Source organism: Canis lupus, chromosome 32, assembly GCF_011100685.1.
Source record: "Canis lupus familiaris isolate Mischka breed German Shepherd chromosome 32, alternate assembly UU_Cfam_GSD_1.0, whole genome shotgun sequence".
In the NCBI taxonomy this organism is placed as follows: Eukaryota; Metazoa; Chordata; class Mammalia; order Carnivora; family Canidae; genus Canis; species Canis lupus.
The window spans coordinates 6,605,756-6,626,677 of NC_049253.1; the positions used below are offsets into that span (position 1 = coordinate 6,605,756).

At 33.0% G+C, this 20,922-nt stretch overlaps 1 protein-coding gene across 18 annotated transcripts in view; it reads left to right on the forward strand.

The window, feature by feature from the left end:
* Positions 1–20,922, forward strand: part of CAMK2D (calcium/calmodulin dependent protein kinase II delta) — a 301,491-nt gene that overhangs the window by 242,965 nt on the left and 37,604 nt on the right. For 3 of the 18 annotated variants that reach the window (XM_038581789.1, XM_038581788.1, XM_038581795.1), the window contains exons 9-17: positions 3,588–3,682; positions 6,273–6,395; positions 7,214–7,297; positions 8,009–8,051; positions 11,396–11,433; positions 12,778–12,810; positions 15,914–15,973; positions 17,947–17,988; positions 20,372–20,420. In XM_038581789.1, coding sequence (XP_038437717.1) covers positions 3,588–3,682; positions 6,273–6,395; positions 7,214–7,297; positions 8,009–8,051; positions 11,396–11,433; positions 12,778–12,810; positions 15,914–15,973; positions 17,947–17,988; positions 20,372–20,420 — 567 coding nt within the window. The remainder of the gene's footprint in view (positions 1–3,587; positions 3,683–6,272; positions 6,396–7,213; positions 7,298–8,008; positions 8,052–11,395; positions 11,434–12,777; positions 12,811–15,913; positions 15,974–17,946; positions 17,989–20,371; positions 20,421–20,922) is intronic. The other 15 variants (XM_038581791.1, XM_038581790.1, XM_038581793.1 and 12 more) reach the window with 9 other exon arrangements.

Genomic DNA, 20,922 nt, shown 5'->3' on the forward strand with positions numbered 1-20,922 from the left:
TTCCAGCAGACTGGCAATTGGAGACAAAGTTCTTGGCAGGCTGCCATCCCAGGACACTGCACAGACAGAAGATCGAGGCATACCTCTTTCCAGTCATTCTGTAAAGGGGGCCTCTTGGCTTGTCCTAGAGCTTTGGTCTGAGGAGCACACTAAGAGCTGCTCTCAAAGAATGTAGGTTGTAGGCACCATCATGGTGCTCTCATTCTGCCTTGTTCCATCTGGCCAGTATCTCCCAGAAAAGAGATTTAACATTCCTCTGGAGACCCAGTTTTTGTAACTGTCACCCAGGGGATGACACCAAATTGCTTGTTCAGTGGGGTTTATGCTTGTGGTCCCACAGGACTATACATATTTGCATAATTTTATTTTTTACTTTTTTTATTTGCATAATTTTAAAAGCTGCTACCTGAAGATTTGGCTTCCAAACAGCCTGAATCTAGGTACTGAGCTCTTCCCCTTTCATTCACTGACAGGTCTTGGCATATCCTCACCTACTGAGCCCTAATAAAGATATAGCAGGCTTTTTGGAAGAGAACAAAGGTTTGAGAATGACAGAGTTGGAGCAGAGTTGAAAGATGTCCATAAGGCTCATCTACACAAAGAGAGGTGGTGGTTTTGTATATTCTATAAACCAACACAAAGTCAAGTAAAATGAAAAACAAAAAAACAAAAAAAAAACAGGAAAATCTTCAGAATGGAAGAAAAAGATAAAACCTTAGGGAAAAAAAACTGTAATAAAATGCAGATAAGTAATTCACCTAATAAAGCACTCAAAATTATGTTCTTAAATATGTTCATCAAACATGGGAAAAGAATGGATGGACACAGAACTGCAACATAGAAATGGAAAATAAAAGAAGTACCAAATAGAAGTCATAGAGCTAAAGAATACAGTCACTGAACTGAGAAACATATTAGAAGGGTTCAACAACAGATTACATGAAATACAAGGAAGGATCATTTAACATGAATCCAAGCTGCTGGTGGAACTCACCCACTCACAGCAGAAAAAAAAAAAATGAAGATAACTTAAGGGCTTATGAGGCAATATCAAGCAGACTAACATTCACATTATGGAGTCCCACAAGGAGGAGAGAAAGAAGCAAACTTGTTTGAAGAAATAATGTCTAAAAACTTTCTAGAGGAAGTCAAGGAAGGAAGTGGGGAAGGAAACAGACATCCAGATCCTGAAAGCCCAGAGATTTCCAAATAAGATGAAATCAAAAACCCACATCAATACACATTATAATTAAACTGTCAAAAATTAAAGATGATAAAATATTAAAAGCAATAAGAGAAAAATAATTAGTTGTGTACCAGGGAACCCCCATAAGCCTATCAGTAAGTTTTTCAGCAGAAACTTTGCAGGCCAGAGGGAGTGGCATGATATATTTAAGGTGCTGAAAGAAAAAAAAACTTCCAACTAAGAATATCCTACCCATAAAGTCATTCAAAATTGAAGGAGACATCATGAGTTTTCCATATAACAAAAACAAAAGGAGTTCATCCAACTAAGCCAGCCTTACAAGAAGTGTTAAAGGGATTCCTTTAAGCTGAAAAGAAAGATTGCCAGTTGGTAACAAGAAAACCTATGAAAGAATAAATATCACTGGAAAGGTAAATACATAGTAGAAGTAGTAGAGTAGTCGATTATAAAGCTGATATACAGGTTAAAAGACAAAGGAGGTAAAAATACTATGGTTGTGGTAATTATCTAAAGGATACAGAAGTAAAATGTGACATCAAAACAAAGCGTGGCTGAGTAAAAATATAAGCTTTAGGATAGAATCAAACTTCAAGTAGACTATTAGAATTTGTTCGAAGGAGGGCACTTGATGAGATGAGCACTGGGTGTTAAACTATATGTTGACAAACTGAATTTAAATATATTGTTTAAAAACTTGTTATATATAAGACTCATGGTAACCATAAAGTGAAAACCTATAGTAAATGCAGAAGAGAGAAAGAGAAAGAAATATAAGTATACCACTAAAGAAAGTCATCAAACCACAAAGAGAGCAAAAGAAGAAAGGAGCAGAGAGGAAGTACAAAAACAGTCAGAAAACAACAGAATGACAAAAGTACATACCTATCAATAATTGCTTGAAATGTAAATGGACTAAATTATCCAATCAAAAGGCATAGAGTGGCTGGATGGATTTTAAAAACAAAAATAAATGTACACTGCCTATAAGAGACTCACTTCAGATGTAAGGACACATAGACTGAAAGTGAAGGGATGGAAAAAGATTTTTTGGGCAGCCTGGGTGGCTCAGCGGTTTAGCACTGCGTTTATCCCAGGGCGTGATCCTGGAGGCCCGGGATTGGGTCCCACGTCATGCTACATGCATGGAGCCTGCTTCCCCCTCTGCCTGTGTCTCTGCCTCTCTGTGTGTGTCTCTTATGAATAAATAAATAAAATCTAAAAAAAAAAAAAAAGCTCCTCTCACTTAAAAAAAAATCTTTCACGCAAATGAAAACCTAAAGACAGGTAGAGTATACTTTGACAAAACAGGCTTTAAAACAGAGGCTGTAGGGATCCCTGGGTGGTGCAGCGGTTTGGCGCCTGCCTTTGACCCGGGGCTCGATCCTGGAGACCCGGGATCGAATCCCACGTCGGGCTCCCGGTGCATGGAGCCTGCTTCTCCCTCTGCCTGTGTCTCTGCCTCTCTCTCTCTCTCTCTCTCTGTGACTATCATAAATACATAAAAAATTTTTAAAAAATACATTTAAAAAAAATAAAATAAAAAAAAAACAGAGGCTGTAGTAAGAAACAAAGATGAACATTATGTAATGATAAATGGGTCAATCCAACGAGAGAAAATAACATTTATAAATATTCACCCAACATGGGAGCATCTAAATATATAAAACAAATATTAACAGACCTAAAGGGAGAAATAGATGGCAATACAATAATACTAAGGGATTTCAATACCCTCATTTACATCAATTGATAGATCATCCAGACAGAAAATCAGTAAGAAAGTATTGGCCTTAAACATGTTGGACCACATGAACTTAACAGATGTATACAGAATATTCCATCCGAGGACAACAGAACACACATTCTTCTTGAGTGTACATGTAGCCTCTTCCAGGAAAGATCCTATGTTAGGCCACAGAACAAGTCTTAATCAGGGACACCAAAGAATTTGTCACCCAATAACATGTGAGTTTCATCTTTAGGTATTAACCTGCTATGCCTCTTCAGAATTCTTTGGTCCTAAGGTTAACAAGGGAACAGTGTCTTCGAATGATTCATTACACCAGATGGACATAACAGATGTATATGTAACATCCCATCCAAAAACAACTGAGTACACATCCTTTTCAAGTGCACATAGAATTCTTTATGTTTCAAACTGCCACACATTATCAGAGTTCTTGAGCATAACAACAGGCACTTTCACCCTCCACTGAAAGCTTCAGAGGAGATCAGAGAATGTCTTTCTGAAGTTTTCCAAATATTTGGTTTCCTCTCTTGGAATGGATGTGGCTTAGCATCATTGTGGATCTGCCATATTTACCTTATTGTTACCTGAATGATTAAACATTATGCTAATATGCTTGCTTATTCTGTCCAGGTGTTATTCTCTATATCCTCCTGGTGGGATATCCACCCTTCTGGGATGAAGATCAACACAGACTTTATCAGCAGATCAAGGCTGGAGCTTATGATGTATGTAATAAAAGTTTATATAGCTGTAGATGACTGTTTTTTGTTTTTGACCAAGAACCAAATTTTTTATTACAATTTTAACCATAATTTTCAACAATTTCTCTATTTTTCTCTCTCCTAGGGAAAGGGAGATAAAGAGTAGGGAATGCAGCATATGTATTCAGTTTATATTTCCTCTTAGTTCACTGTCTCCTAGGATTGAAATAAATACAATTGGAAGTCTCTAAGGAAGGACTTTCCTTGTCAAATTTTGAGATCTTAGCACATTTTAAGACATAGAAAAACTAAAAGATTTTTGTTTTGGAAATGATTACTACTTGCTTAGTTGAATTATATCCCCAAATGTTTATCACATAATTTTAAATAATATATCAACAATACTTTGCAGTGATCCATGTATCAAATAGAACATTGTTCCATTATGTCAGCTTGACTTTTTTTGTCTTGTTTACCTAATGGGCTTCTTTGCAGACTTTCATTTGAAGAATGGGTTTCACAATTTTAAAATGTTTGAAAATCACAATTCCAATACATTTCATTTACAATCAGAATGCTTGGGATCCCTGGGTGGCACAGTGGTTTAGCGCCTGCCTTTGGCCCAGGGCGGGATCCTGGAGACCCGGGATCGAATCCCACGTCAGGCTCCCGGTGCATGGAGCCTGCTTCTCCCTCTGCCTATGTCTCTGCCTCTCTCTCTCTCTGTGTGTGACTATCAATAAATAAATTAATTAATTAAAAAAAAAAAGTTTACAATCAGAATGCTTGAAAGTATGAGAATGAATTAAGTCCTAAATCGAAAAAGTAAGGCCTTATATATTTTCTCTTTATGTCTTAACTTTGTGTTCATTGATATAATTTTCTCTCCTTTGACAAATATGTCTGTAAATATGATTTACCACCACCTCTGGGTGCATTTCACACAGCCAGCCCTCTGAAAATTAGAGATCAAGGTCTGGAGATGCTTTTCATATATTAGTAAGTGGGGTAACTAAGTAGTAGGCAATATTGGGTAATCCTGTGCACAAGTTAAAAGCTCAATATAGCAGTAAGGAATTAAAATCTGTATTATATTGTATCAGGTCATATGAACTCAGCATGGGCATTTCTGTAAAAATGTTCTATATATGGAAGTGTGTATCACAAGAATTTAAAATATATATTCTTTTAGTTTTGAAGCATTCCATTGTAGTCAGGCTAATAATTGGACCAAGTTATATTTACATGGCTACAGCTAGCATGCATATTCGTTATCTTTATAGACTACAACTAGGTACCCTCCTAGAAAGATATAGCTCTGCAGATGTACTGTTTGATGAATGTGAAGGAGTGACATTGTTAAAATTTTATAAATGAGAAAAAGATCCACCTTTATTCAGGCTGAACCAGCTCCTAATTTGCTATCGGAAGATCTGTACATCATGAAGGAGCAGCCTTGAATCTTTCTTCAGTAGCTCCTAATCATTAGTGAGTTTTTGCAGCTGCCTAAAATAATTTTTGGAAATAAAATGACAGTTGTTAAACTAGTAAAATTTGAAGTATTAAATAATGAGTCACTATCATTTTTCTCATATTTCATTTTACCAATGGGTCACAAAGAAACCATTTTATAAATACTAAAAGTGAACTTAAAGTCCATGACACAGTGACAGTGGCATTTTATTCTAAGATTTTCTATTCTTGAGTGTACATGTAACCTCATAAAAATTCATGAATAAGAACAGGACCTGATATTCTGTCTGTTTAGAAACTAATGTAATGTAAATTTTTCTTAACCTATCGAGAATAGTATTTCTACTAATAAATTATGTGAAAATGAAGTTACATTATTATCAACAAAAATTTTAAGTAAACAGGATAAATAGCTTTATTATATAGTTATTAATGCACAAATAGATTACTAATAGAAGTTATGAATATTAGTTCCTTTTACGAACTTTGATGAAATTCATAATTAAGTAGGTAAACCTTTCTGAAGTGTTAAAATGAGATCCTGCTAACACTCTTGTAGTCTGAGATTTCTTCTCAGTACTATATTACAAATAGCCACAAGTAATAGGTCAGTTTTGTAACGGGTAATGGAGGCTATTTTATTATATCCACTATTAACTGCTCATGAGTTGTGAAAGTATGTAATACTTCATTGTTTTTTTTTTGTAACATCTCCTTTTGAATCTTGGTGTAATAGCATGATGACATCAATATGTGTGACAACCTGTCAGCTTTATTGATGTTTGCAAATAATTATGAGAAAGATGGCATAAAATTTTATTTTCAAACCAAAATAAATATGCTTTTAGAGGACCAGAAGATTCTTAAGTTTATTTTTCTAAATTTCAAAATATAACTACTAGTTCTAATATGCAATTTATAATATGTGTATCCCTTATTGGTTACTTTTCTTTAATATATATAGGGAGAGGGGGATATATACATCTATGATTTATCCACCTGTAGATACAATTTAACTTCTACAAAAAGTAAATTTATAAAGAAATTCACTACCAAAGGAAATGATTAGTTTACTTAGCTCTTCCCTATTCTACTGAGTGTATCTATTTTTTAAACTCCTTATTAATTTGTATTTTTGAAGTTTCCATCACCAGAGTGGGACACAGTGACTCCTGAAGCCAAAGACCTAATCAATAAAATGCTCACTATCAACCCTGCCAAGCGTATCACAGCCTCAGAGGCACTGAAACACCCATGGATCTGTGTAAGTGACAGTTCTTAAAAGACCTTAGGAAAAAATTAAAAATAAGTCCTTTAAATTTTTTTTCATAGATTTAAATTTTTGCAGAAAAAGATAAAACTAAAAAGGAATGAATTTTTGACTCAAGGTATTTAACAAAATAAATTTGTACTGGTGATAATTGCCATTTGGTGTAACAAAATCTGATTTACATAGATTGATAAATGTTACCTACAATAACACAAGGAATGAGTATTTCCCCCTATCAATTATTGATAATACTTATGAACAGAGGTCAAGAAAATGCCACTAAGATTATATCCCAGTAGAGAATATTAGACAAAGTTCAATTATTTATCATTAGGCAGCTTTAGGGCAAAAAGTTTTAGAAGCTTATAGTAAGTTTTACTAGCAAGAAAGAACAGCAATGGTAGACTAAATATACTTTAGATGTGCTAAGAAAAACTGAAATTCAGGGGGAATGTAGAGTTTTCAGTACATTTCTAGGCTTAAGCGTCAAATGTTAGGGCAGTAAATATGGTACTAAGTAAATGAAAAGCAGTCCAATAGAAATATTAGTAAAGACATTGAAATAAAGTTAATTTGGAGAATTACTGTTATTCATTTCTATATTTTCTATAGATAAATGTTGCACCTTTGTTACTAATAAATAGTCTTGGCAAAACTATTCATCCATTATTAGCGAACTTTTGCAAGTGAATACTCACAAGTTCATCAAATGGGTTCAGGCACCATTAATGCAGATTTGATGAAATTGAGATACTATAATGCTTAGTATGTTTTGAATATCCTAAGTTAAGTTTCTTTTCTTCCTTTTTCAGCAACGTTCTACTGTTGCTTCCATGATGCACAGACAGGAGACTGTAGACTGCTTGAAGAAATTTAATGCTAGAAGAAAACTAAAGGTAAGAAATTTTACATTTTTGTGAGAAGGTAGACTTGGCAGAGTGAGAAATGAGATTCTTTATGAGGGAAATAACTTTTTCAGCAAAGGCTTTTAAATGCCTTTTAGACCTCAGTACTTATATTACTCTTCTTCTGGGTCTTCAAAAAATTGAATATCACACTGGACTTAAGTCTACAATGAGGAGGTAGGATCTGTGTGGCAGTGTGTCCTGTAGTTCCTCCCTTCAGAAGAAAACAACTGCAATTTGATAATTAGAATCCACCCATACACATGAGGGCAATCCCAGCGTTATGTGAGGACATAGTCCTGCTAGTCTCAGGAAACAAAACATCAAAAACAGACAAATAAAAATCCCCTGACTTAATAGAGGAAAGGAGAAAAAATGAGTGGGAAATATCAGAAAGGGAGACAGAACATGGAAGACTCCTAACTCTGGGAAACGAACTAGGGGTGGGGAAAGGGGGAGGTGGGTGGGGGGTGGGGGTGACTGGGTGACGGGCACTGAGGGGGGCACTTGACGGGATGAGCACTGGGTGTTATTCTATATGTTGGCAAATTGAACACCAATAAAAATAAATTTACAAAAAAAAAAAAAATCCCCTGACTTGAAAGTAAGGCTAGGAGAAGATTTGTTATCAAAGACTGTTTATTTGTTAGGTCAAAGATTTGTACAAGCAACATTAATTTCATATTTTTGTTTTTCTGACAGGGTGCCATCTTAACAACTATGCTGGCTACAAGAAATTTTTCAGGTACATGTGTTAAGAATTATGCTCCTTATCCACTGCTCTCCTTTTTAGTAGTCATCTTGAAATTAAAGAAAAACCTAACAATTAGAAAAACACTGTTGTTAGGGATCGCAAATATGCGGCATGGATTCCTTCAGTGCAGTGTCTATCATTAGGAATCCTAAGGGTACTGTCTCATGGAGATGTTAGGCATGTAACTGCACTTTTCTAAAGAGCACACAAGCAGCCCCTCCACTGGTCAGTGTTGTGCAGCATTTGAAACCCATCTGTCATCCTTGCTGGGGTATACACAAGTTGAGGAAATATGTACTCTCTCTTCCTGAAGCTCAGCATTTCAAACCTAGAATTAGTTAATTGATGTTTCATCAACTAATAGCTATAAATAAGATATTTTGTTTGTCTTATTCTCATAGGGAATCCCAATAAGCAAGATTTTTAAAAGAAGACCATTATTGTGGAACCCAGTTCTCATAGGCCCAAGTTCTTTCAAAAGTACAGATGTATCTTGACACACTAAAAGAATGGTTGCATATTTCAAGGGTATCCAAATTCGAGAATGTACAGAGAACCCTACCTCACAGTAATATCACAAGATAATAAATGTTCCTCAAAATTATTCCATGATAAAAATAATTTTTAAATAAAAGAAGTAAAGCCATTTCTTTAGGTGTGGCTCTTCAAAATGGACATAAATATGTATTATGTCCAGAAATTACTTGAATTTTGGACCCCCCTCTAATAGATTATCACTAAGAACCAGTTTCCAAAAATCAAATTTTGGTAAATACTAATTAGTCTTATATCTGGGGAGGAACTGAAGCAGCAAGGAAGCTGCATTTCGTAAAGTGGCTTTTAAGACTTGGAAGGATTATCAAACGACTTGCCAAAAATACTACCACTTTACTTTGCTTGCTATTCACATAAGAGTGACATCAAATTATCCAGATATCCTTAAGATATTTATCACTGTACATACTTAACTCCTGGGTATTATAGTGCTATCAGGTGATGATCCATAACCTTATCAAATGTTCTTCAACCTTCTCAACCAACTTTGAGTTATTGTTTATGACTAGATGAAATAGTCAGCTTTTATACCCCACTATATTTAGTTAATACATAATGTGAAACCATAGGATGCTTTCCAAAGGCTTCCATCGACCTGTTAGTGAAATATATGTATTTTGTCCAATTTGTTTGATGTAATAAAACGTTGTTACTGCCTTTGTCAAGTTACCTGTTTTATGAACAGTTGATTAATATAGTTGACATTTACAAGGGTGAGTTCAATATCATCTCATTAAATATTAACTAATACATACTATATTCAAATAGTTATTTCACTGTGGCCCAAAAATTAGTGAATCACTAAAAGATAGGATGATTAATATATATATTATTAAAGATAAACTAACTTGAAAAAATCTCCAATATTAAGATTATGTATTTTGTTAAAGTCTTAAATACACTCAGGCATAAATTGGGCCTTTTTAAATATACAATCATGTATAGAAGCTTTTTGTGTACATCACATTTTCCTTTTCATCATCGTGTAAACTAAAACTCATGACTAATGTGTGAATTTTATATTGTTTCTGATGTCTTAGCATGAAAGGCAAACTTTTTTTTAATCCATCACTTCAAGGCAACTGAATAACCTTGAACCCAGTTACAACATCTTGTACTTGATATTGCGTTTTAGTTTTGAGTATTTTATTCATTCTGTTTCATTAGCAAACATGCTTTTAAAGTAATTTGTCCATAAGTATATGGTTATAAAGTTGTTTTTATTTTTTTTCTTTTCTCCCTTTATGTGGAATGTATTTCTTGTGAGGTAAGGTGAATAGTAACCAAAAGGGACATTTCTGCATCTCCCAGGCCAAATCCCTGCTTACCCTGAATCATTGTCTTCTCTTTGCTTGCTATTGCAATTTCAACTATTCTGAGTTTGCTTTCTAACCTATTAACTGCCACAGGATTTACTTAATATTGCTTTTTAACTCTAGGCAAATAGTATTATAGCTAAGGCACCAATGCTTACAATATCAATTAATAATAAATTAATAGCTTTTGTTGCTTAAAACTAAATAAAATTAACATTTTTGTATCTTAAATAAATTTAAAATTATACCAAAGTAATATCAAAATAATAGCTCAAATCAAATGGATGTCAGGAAATTACATGTTCATACAGTTCTATTATAGCTAGGTATTCCATTTCAGATGCCAAAGTCTATTCTGATATACTTAAATAATTATACATATATATACATATATATATGTGTGTGTGTGTGTGTGTATATATATATATATATATATATATAAAACATTAAATGGAAACATAAGTGTATACTTTGTCCTGCATATTCATAAATGTTCTACCCTTGGTGTACTAATTGTCATTAGCAGTTATATAATCTTTTCACTGTGTATGAATGTACCCATTCATAAGTCTGTTTTTTGAAAGGATGACTTCACCTTCTAATATACTCAAGAAGTTCAGTAACAGAAGGAATGCTAAAAGCTATCCTCTGAGAAAATGAAATTTCATATTGAGACCACATACTTCAAGGGTTCTTTGATTTAGTTGAAAATGTTGTTTTGTTTTATAACTCACCTCAAATTTTATAATTTTTAATTTTTTTATGTAAATGGCTTTTGTTTATGAAAGCTTTGTATTCTGATTTTGAAGTATAAAAGAATACATAATACCTTTTTTCAAAGGTCCTATGCTAAGTGTTTAAAAAGTTTGCTGTAGGCCACTAATGTACCATTTCATTTTAAATACATTTATTACTGTTTTTTGTACAAAATGAAAGCTATGATTTCATATATATATATATATATATTTTTTTTTAAGAGATGTTATTTACCCAGAGCAAATTTTCACAAATAAATTTCAAATCTTTAGAAAGAGGGGCTTAAGTGGCAGAACTGACCTGGTCACCATACTTGTAGTGTGAATGAACATGTAATATAGTCTGTAAGCTGATGTTTGAAGACTGAAATCAACTTTCTGGATTACAAAAGTATAGTCCAGTTAAAGTTCCAGTATCCTTTTCGCAACCAACAGTGAAACCAAGACCAGTAACATAACTGGCAAAGTGTCCAATTACATGCAATGCACTAAATAAGAATTTAGTTCTAAATTTGATGTGGCAAAACCAAGAAAAGCGATACTGTGTTTCAATGTCCTGTAAGCTCACGCTCATCAGTGTAACCTTGATAATTTGGCATATGTTGGCCATAACTCAGTAAAGGTGATAGAAGGAAACAATAACCTAATTTGTTGCTGGCATGAGTTTCTGTGAATAACTCACTGAAAAGGTTTTACTCTCATTTTGCAGCAGCCAAGAGTTTGTTAAAGAAACCAGATGGAGTAAAGGTAAGTTAAACAGGTGCTCCTAAAATCATTTCTGACTTTCAGATGCTGGATAATTTTTAAATGTGAAATCTAAATTGTAAGTTTTCATAGTAATTGTAAGTTTTTTTTATAGTTCCTGTAAAGGATGCAGTTTGAAGTATAAAATAATTTAATATGTAAATATGACTATCATTTATGGCAAGAAACTGTATATTTTGATTCAATTATATTTTAAATAATCTGACAAAATAATACTTTTATATGCAGTTGTAGAAACAATGTCTAAATCCTCTGTGCTTTACTACAGTCCTATCATAAAGACCTGAAAATCAATGAAAACCAAATGCTTTTCTAATTAATTATGCTATGTTCTTGAAGTCTGCTGAATTATATAACCTGAAAAAAATCAAGTCATAGGGTATGGGAAATTAAACGTCAAATGATTAAATTTATCTGCATAGACCGTTTTTATAAAGGTCATAATTGTTCCTGTGCTTCTGTCATAAGGTATTGACACATACTCAAGGTGAATATTCTAATAAATTATAGAAAATTTTCCAAGAAAGATAACAACAGGATATTTTGACTTTCTTGGATTTCTAAACCAAGTAATACAACTTATTTTCTATTGATTCTATTTTGTTTTGTGGGAATTTACCTTTAATTGAATGTATTTGTATTATGTTTGTTATCTTTCTGGAGTATTACCTAAGTATTTTGTTTCTTTAATCCTTTTCTTTCTCTTCCAATGGCAGATGCATACATTCTTCATGAATACTTCAACATTCTTGGGAATTAGTTAATATTCTAACATTGAACTTGACCCAAAGTCAGGTGGTCAGTTCATTTTGAAAATGTAACATAGAAAATCATTTGTCACTTATTAGGTTCATGCCCAATCATTTCTTCACCTCCTGTCTATGTGTGATTTGGGAATTTCTAGAGCTATGGTTACCATGTAATTGTGATTCCCATTAAGATGGCATTTGCCTTTTGCCAATTGCTATCCTCAACCTGTAATGTTCTCTCCCTTCTGCTTAGTTTGTTTCATTTCAATTTCACTAATGACAGTTGATGTTGCCTTTTTCTCAGTGTTACATTGGTAGAAATGTGATACTTTAAATTTTCCAAATGTTTTATTCTGTTTTTCTATACCTTTCAGTGATGCAGAGGTCATAGTTCCTATTGAGATATTTATTTTTACTCCCCTTATATAGAAAGAAAAACTTCCAGAACTTTTTTCTTCTAGACAACTTACAGTTCCTCTTTAAAGAGAAATTTATTCTGTCCTCCATGCTTTGATACTTTAAAAATTCAACCGGTCATATTTTTTTCTTTTCCTTTCTCTTTGACTGGTCAATTCAGAAAAGGAAGTCCAGTTCGAGTGTTCAGATGATGGTGAGGATCTCTATCTGCCAGATTTCTCCTCCTGTGAAAAGTCATACTTAGGAATAAAAACAGTCTTATTTACCTAAGTTAGTGTAAGTAGAGTATAGGACCATTACAGGCCAATGTCAATTAACTGTCAAAACGCAGTATCCACATTCACATAATACTATTTATCTTTGACTTTGAATTTTTAAAATATGTAAAAAGTTCATACCTTTATCTATATGCTATTAAAGGATCATTTATAAGACCCTTTTTAAGACCTTAAAACTGAAGAGACCATGACATAATTAATGTCTGTTTAATGATAAGTGAAAGAATATTGTAGGATTATTTTTAAGTGATGATCATGATTACTAAAAATAGAAGTCATTTTCAGTTCCAGATGCACCATAATACATCTACCATGAAGTTTATAAATAGTGTAGTAGTTACCTTACAATGGACCCATCCTAGTTAAGCACCTACAGAGGAAACATTTATTAATCTCAAAACTGAATAAACTTAACACCTGAGAAATAAGAATATCTTGCCCATACCCCATAACAGTAATTCAGTGGATCACTTAAATACCTGGTTTGATTTAGTTTTGTTAAAGAAAAATAGCTTCATAACATAAAATTACTACATTTCATAACAAAAGTGCCTGAGTCCTTGTATGTTTTAGACTGCTTATAGTTTACCTCATACTTAATATTTGATTCTTTAATAAAAAAGAAGTCCTCCTAGCCTTTTACTTGGAAACTCTCCTATTATTTTTCAACTAATTAATATTACAAGTACCTTTAAAAGACTTCCCATAGTAATAAAAGATCATTAAGCTTATTTTTACATTAACTTAAAAAGTTTGTAACTGCATATTTAAACACAACTAAAAGTGGTGGTTGAGGCTCATATTCATTTAACTCATATTTGTCATACCTGACAATAAAGAATGGCTTATCCAGGCAGAATGGCCTTCAATTGGAAGACCAGGTGATGTGTGTACGCTGCGTACCTATGTGTGAACGTGTGTAGGAGTGTGTGTTGTATGTGTGTGCACACATTTGTGCAGAGAAGTGCGTGTGCATAGGTGTGCATGTGTGACATTTTCACTGAAAGAAATCAGTTCTTTGCAACCATTCTAGAAAACGGTCGTCTCTTTATCTCAATACAGAAATGAAAAGATCTCAAAAAAAGAAGTATCTCAGTATATTCCTCTTTTATTTTTGTATCTGCTGATATAAACTAAGTATAACAAATATATGTGGTGCTTCAATTATAAGTACCTCTGATCATTTGATAAGAAGTCAACTGTGTTTTGCCATGTACTCTTCCTCATTGGAAATTATTTGCATGTGCATCCCTCCTCTTTTATCATGTATTTCATACTAACATAAATACTAATTTTGATCCCTCTTTAATAGATTCCATCTCTTACCTCTTTCTGGCTGTTGCACAAATTTGATGTTAAATTCCATGCACTTTGATTTAAAGAAAAATTTTAGACTATGTAAAATAGAGATTGATGGTTTAATATTTAAAGAGTTTTTCCGTAAAGGGCACCAGAAGTTTTCTCTTTTCCTGCATGTCATAGAGCATAGTGTTATAGCTTATTTAAATAATACCGATACAAAAAAATCACACAAATACGAATGATTAAAAAAGCAAAATATTATGTACTGAAATTAATTTCTTTATCCTTCTATGTTCTTCTCAGTGCTGGTTTCATTATGATCTACAGGTATAAAATACAAAAGAAAAAAAAAAAACTCCCAGGAAGTCCAATTAAATTGGCGTAATTGCTTATAAACTTGTTTGGAGTATGTAGTACGTTTTTCCCTTTGAGGCCTTTAAGAACATTTATACTAAAATTATGTGATGTGTTCCTTTAAATAATAATATGTAAAGAAAATACCTAGATAATGTAGTACAGGAGAATTAATGTAAATAAATAGTTCTGTTTGATAACTGTAATATGTTATCATACATGAACTTAAATGAATGTTGATTATTACTGCTTAGTTTTTTATTATTTAATGCCCAAATTCAACTGTAATTTCAACTTGCCACTTGTCTACAAAGAGTTTTCTCTGTGGACCCATTATAATACTTATTGACCCAACTGAGTTGCCAGTGTGGCTTCCATTGTGATATCTCCTTAATATCAACCCCAATATGAGACAGAACATGAGAGACTCCTAACTCTGGGAAACGAATTAGGGGTGGTGGAAGGGGAGGAGGGCAGGAGGTGGGGGTGACTGGATGGCGGGCACTGAGGGGGGCACTTGACGGGATGAGCACTGGGTGTTATTCTGTATGTTGGCAAATTGAACACCAATAAAAAATAAATTTATTATTAAAAATAAAATAAAGATCAACCCCAATATGTTAAAGCAAGAGAATAATATTACCAAATACAATCTTCAACAGTAGCACTTTGAAAGAAAAACAAAGTAGTAACACTTTGACAGAAAACACAGTGTTTTCCTCTCAAACAATTGTGAGAAATAATCTTTTTACATTCAGAAGATAGCGAAGAATTCAATTTGCCCATTTATAATTGAAGATGTGTTTTTTAAAGGAGGCCCAAACTTATCATTTTAAAAAGTATGTTATAAAGCCTGCATTTCATCAGAAGATCTAAGTTTGGAATTGGTTACCTACTAAGCAAAGTGATGATGGCTTCGCAGAGAAAAACGGTCTATGTGTGACTTCAAGATCGAGAATAAAATGAAAAAAAAAAAAAAGGAATGTATTCATAACAGAGAATAATTGGAACCTGGGAACAGACTCCAACTTGAAGAGTATGAAAATATTTATGTTAATTTCATACTCTGAAACTTGACTTGAGCTCTACTGAAGCAGTTCTTTGTTGGTTAATGTGGCACAGCCAAAGCAGCCAAGTCTGTTTGATCATCCCACCATCACAGACGTGGTCCTAGTCTGTATGTGACCATCGGAGACTAGAATTGATTATCATTTCTGTCACACATCATGGTGTCTTTCACGTTCATCTTCAGTGGCTCTTTATTTTCATGTCTATATCTCCACATAGACATGCTGAAGTATAGAGACATTGGCTACCAAGGGATTTAAGGCATCTCTGTTTCTATTTTCTGCATACCTACAGATAAACAACAAAGCCAACGTGGTAACCAGCCCCAAAGAAAATATTCCTACCCCAGCGCTGGTATACCTGGACTCTTTGTAACCCTTCTTAAGTTCTTTACTGTTTTTTGTTGTTTCTCTCATTTGCTTTCACTATATAGATACATATGTTATATAAGTATTTTATTTTGTTGGGTTTTGTTTTGCTTTTGAAGATATGAGAAAAGTTCTTTTTTTTTCTTTTTGTTAAGGTAGTTGCCAAGCAGTGTGTTCCTAACATAATGATCTCATTTCATTGTTGAACATTATTCTGATAGCTGTGGTCCCTGTAGTTGAAATTGTTGCATGCTGCTTTAGAAATACAGTAGAATGCGCTTTGGTCGCTCTTAGCTCTTCTTCTGATGGTAGCTCTAGATTATGATTTCCTCCTTCTGTGATGCAAATATTGACATCGAGGAGAGCTAAGGGGGTTATTGCCAGACACCAGTAAATGTAGACCTTATTCAGAGTTCATTTCCCTCTTCTTGAAAGACAGTAGGGCTTTATAAGACCTTTTTGAGATAAAGAGGCATTTGGTATTTTTGAGCTTTTAAAGAGCACTTTGAGTTTTAAACGATCACTGTTTCACAGTAATCCAAAGAATGAAATGTATACCATAGAACTTTGAATTATCAGTGGAAATCAGTTTTGCTCATTTTAATCCAATCACACCATTTACAACTAAATCATTTTGATACTTTGAGATATTGTTATATTAAAAATCAAGATTTGAATACTGGCATTCAGTACTCTGAGTTTCATAATATTTTGCTCAACTAATTCCATATCTTGATATAGGTTTTCTGAACTATTTCTGATTTTTAACTGTCCTTTATACTATTATTTTAAATGAAAGAAAATACTAAGGGATTATTTTCACTTGGGTTAACTAGAAGGTTCTGTTTTAAAAACATTTAAAGGAGAAAGGACATAATCAAGATAGCAAATTATGAGTAAAAACAATGTCAGTCATAACTCTAGCCAAGAGAGAGGAAGAATGGAAGCAGTAAATATGTTCTCTAAGTATTACAGCATAAACTGTGGTGAAGAGGAGATCCTAGAGAACAGAGTACTTATAGTGGGAGAAAATTTTCAATGGCTAGATACCTCAGATAATGTCTCAGTTACCAAGACATCATGCAATGAAAGTGTCAAGCATGCCAATAATATATGGGCCTTGAATCTTTTTTTAACATCGGTTATTTGAGAATTATTTTCCACTTGGAATATTTCTTCAATTCTCTGGTAGAAAGCAGAAAAGAATAATAATGTTCTCTTCATGGAAAAAGCATGATGTTACAAGCAAATATTTGTATATATTCATTCCATAAAGCTGAAATTTCTTTTTAGATATGAATTAACATGGCATTTAACAGCAGTATGTCTCAAATTATAGTGATTATATGATTAATTCTAGTATTCTTTAAATAACCTTTTCAATATTCTTTAGAATTTCTTATGGACTTTTGAAATAAATTCTTTAGGATAGCATTTTTTAAAGCAAGGCACAATGTTCTAAATTTTCAGAGAGTATTTACCTGTGTATTAACTATACACTACTATTAGTGATGACACCATCATCGATTCTCAAAGATATACCTGAAAAAAATCCTAATTTTAAAGAGTTCTGATCTCCAGTGTCCTTGGTCAGTTTTCTGTAGGACAAACATTAACAGCTTACTCACTAAAGAAGAAAGGAAAATTCTATTATAGGACCTTGTGAAACAGTGAGTGCCTCTTTAAGTCTCCAAACTTCAAAGCCTTGTCTGTTTACTGATCATGAATAAGGTCTTTTGCATGCTGCTGCTGGGTACTGAGGTATCCTATCTCATGGGCTCACTAGGAACACTTTTCATCAGTGATCTTGTCAGCTGCTATCTCTGACAGTAGTTAACATCGCTTAAGCTCTTGTCACTATTTAGTTTTGTCAGCTGGCTCACTCTGCTCTGTCCCTCACACTAGTAAGAATGTACTTACAATGCGAACTGTTTCTTTCTCTATTTTGTTCTCACTCAGGAGCCCCAAACTACTGTAATCCACAACCCTGATGGAAACAAGGTATTCAGAAAGAATCAACATCATCTTGCTTTCACAAGATTACACATTTCATCAAATATCCAAAGCAAAATTAATTCACTATCTAAATGTGGAAATAAAATTCTTACCCTTTTTCTAACATGCTTTTTTTTTGGGGGGGTGAGGGTTGGGCCTAATTTATATAGAATTCTACACATATTTCTTTTAAAACAATCATGAATGACATCTTGAAAGAGAAATTAATGGTACCGTTAGTCAATAAAAGTTGGGTTAAGCAAAGTCTTTATGTCAAGATGACTGTGTATCTTAAGCAATTCCATCTGATCCTTTTTTTTCTTTTCCATGCTTGCTGTGTGTTGTACTTTAGTTATATTCTGCATGAAATTTTAGAATTTCTTGCTATATCATTTCACTGTCTTCAAGAAAATCAACTTGAGTTCATAGATGTTTGTTTAAATTTAATGTTGCTTTTGAATTTTATTTATTCTGTTGTCAGAGTGCCTTTTCTGTTAATTCTGTGTTGGTGTTGTTTTTGTTCTTTGGCATGAAATTGAGGATAATCAAGGAGTTTCAATTCTTGTGAAATGCTTATTTTTTGTTGAATTATATGGATTTTGGTAACATATTTAACCAGGTAGGCTGAATGAAGTTAGGCTGTAATGTTTTCTGTCTGTTGTAGATTAGTTGTATAGCATGTTGACCAAATAATAGTACTTGTATACATGTCTATTGGATGAAAGGAAACATTTTTGAACATATTCCATGTTTCCAGTTTACTAATTCTCATATATTATTGTATCTCTAAAGTAAGGAAAATATAATTCATCCAATTTTTCTCAAAGATCAAAATACAGACAAGGGTCTAACTTCTCCTTACTCTTATCAACAATGTTTAAGTCCTAGAAGACACATTTTCTCTGGTTTAACATTTAGTTGATCAATATTAAAATAACTAAAGTGAAAAAAATCAAGTATTTCTTAAGATGTATTTATGATCATGACACTTAAAATATTTTAAGTCCCTAAAAGACTTCTAGTACTCAGGAGCATCATATAGGAGAACAATTTTTTTTAATATCGTTAGCAAATGAAAGACCAAGCATAACAGCTGGAGTGGATACTTCGATAGTTCTAGCTATATCATTTGTAAGAGTTGCTGCATGATTTTTCTTACATGAATTAGTTTACTTTTACAGTGCATGGGTTTACCTTGATCTTGAGTTTAATTTGAACACTAGGTCACATTAAGAAACGCATGAAGACTCTCTGCTTTGGTTTTGTGTGTATGGAGACTCTGGATACACATTTAATTAGTCTGACCCTTTGGCTTAAATATTATATATTATATTTATACAAATTGATGGCTTTTTTGACTATTGAATCTCTACAAGGACACTGATTAGTATTTGCATCATTTTCCAAAATCTGTTTTTCATCACTGAGCACATAGCTCTGGATTGGAAGTTTGTTTCCAATTTCTTTCAACTCTAACCTTTAATCATTTCAAGTAGAAAATGGTGTTTTTCTTATGACTACTACCAAATTTCTTTGCTAGAAAATAGTCTGTTAGCACATTATTAATGGAAAAATTTATCAAACCATTTTAAGAAATTATATCTTAATACTGGCAGTTGCAATGTCCTTTTTTAAGTGTGCTTATTAATCTTCAACTTCATTTGTAATTTTACAAAAATAATAGCTTTTTCTATCCATTATGAGAGCAGATTTGTTATCAATATTAGTCTCTAATTAAATAGATGACAAAATCTAATAGTCCTTGAAAGTAAATTATTCATATAATTCCATTGCACTGATCACAAACATGGAAATTCTTGTTAAAAGCAATTTCAGCATAATTCACCTTAGTGCCCATAATTTCATCATCAAATGATGCAATGAAATGCTTTCTATCTCTACACAGGAATAAGACAAATAGGCTATGAATTCAGTGCTTGATATAGTGCTTTATACAAAGAGGGGATTATTTACTGATTAATTAATTGGAGATAGAAATTGTTCTATTTTAGGGTCCGATTCATTGGGCTAATATATACAATTTCTGATAAATATATAGAAAAAGCACACTTTATGGGGCACTGTAACCAAATACAGCCTTACACAGCTCTTAAAATAAGTTGCCCACTTTGGCTGCTTCTACAAATAACCTAGACTTATCATGCTTTAGTGTAGGCCACCAGAGTACTCCCTTTTTGAAACATTTGCAGCATTTGGCATTTTATTTCTATTAAAACCACATAATGTATTTGTCCATCTGCATGTCAGTATATGTACACAGCCTGCTGATGAATTTTTGCATGATATGTATATCACTTGCCAATTTTAAGAAGGAAAAAAGTGAAGTTATCCATTGTTTGCAACTTAACACTTGTTTTCTTCTCGACAGGAGTCAACTGAAAGTTCAAATACAACAATTGAGGATGAAGATGTGAAAGGTATGATTAAATCAGAAATGGAAAATCCTAACTTAGAGTTCCACATGAATCAAAAAAATAATTGTTCATATAACTAACAAGTTTGGGAACTAGGCCTGTTCTAAGAAACAAAAATAATTTTCTTCTTAAAAGTACACTATTATTTTGATTATATGTATTGATTTGGCCAATTTTTTCACATTCTTTTCTCTGTTTTGAAATATCAACAAATGTGGGATATTTGAAAACATTGTGATTTTAAACCAGATGACAGTCTGGGGACATGATATCAAATTGTAAATGTATCAGTCAAAGGTAATTTAAATGTATATCTATGTCTAGAAAACAGCTTATGTTCAAGAATAGAGTATTAAAAGGACCATTTTTTAAAGCCTTTAATGGTCTTGGTGAGTTTCAATGGAATTTCACATTTGGTAGCCTTTTATCCTCGGTTTTTGTGCATTTTCCTAATATTTTCTTGACCTCCATTCACTTGAGTTGCCCAGATTCTTTTAGAAATATA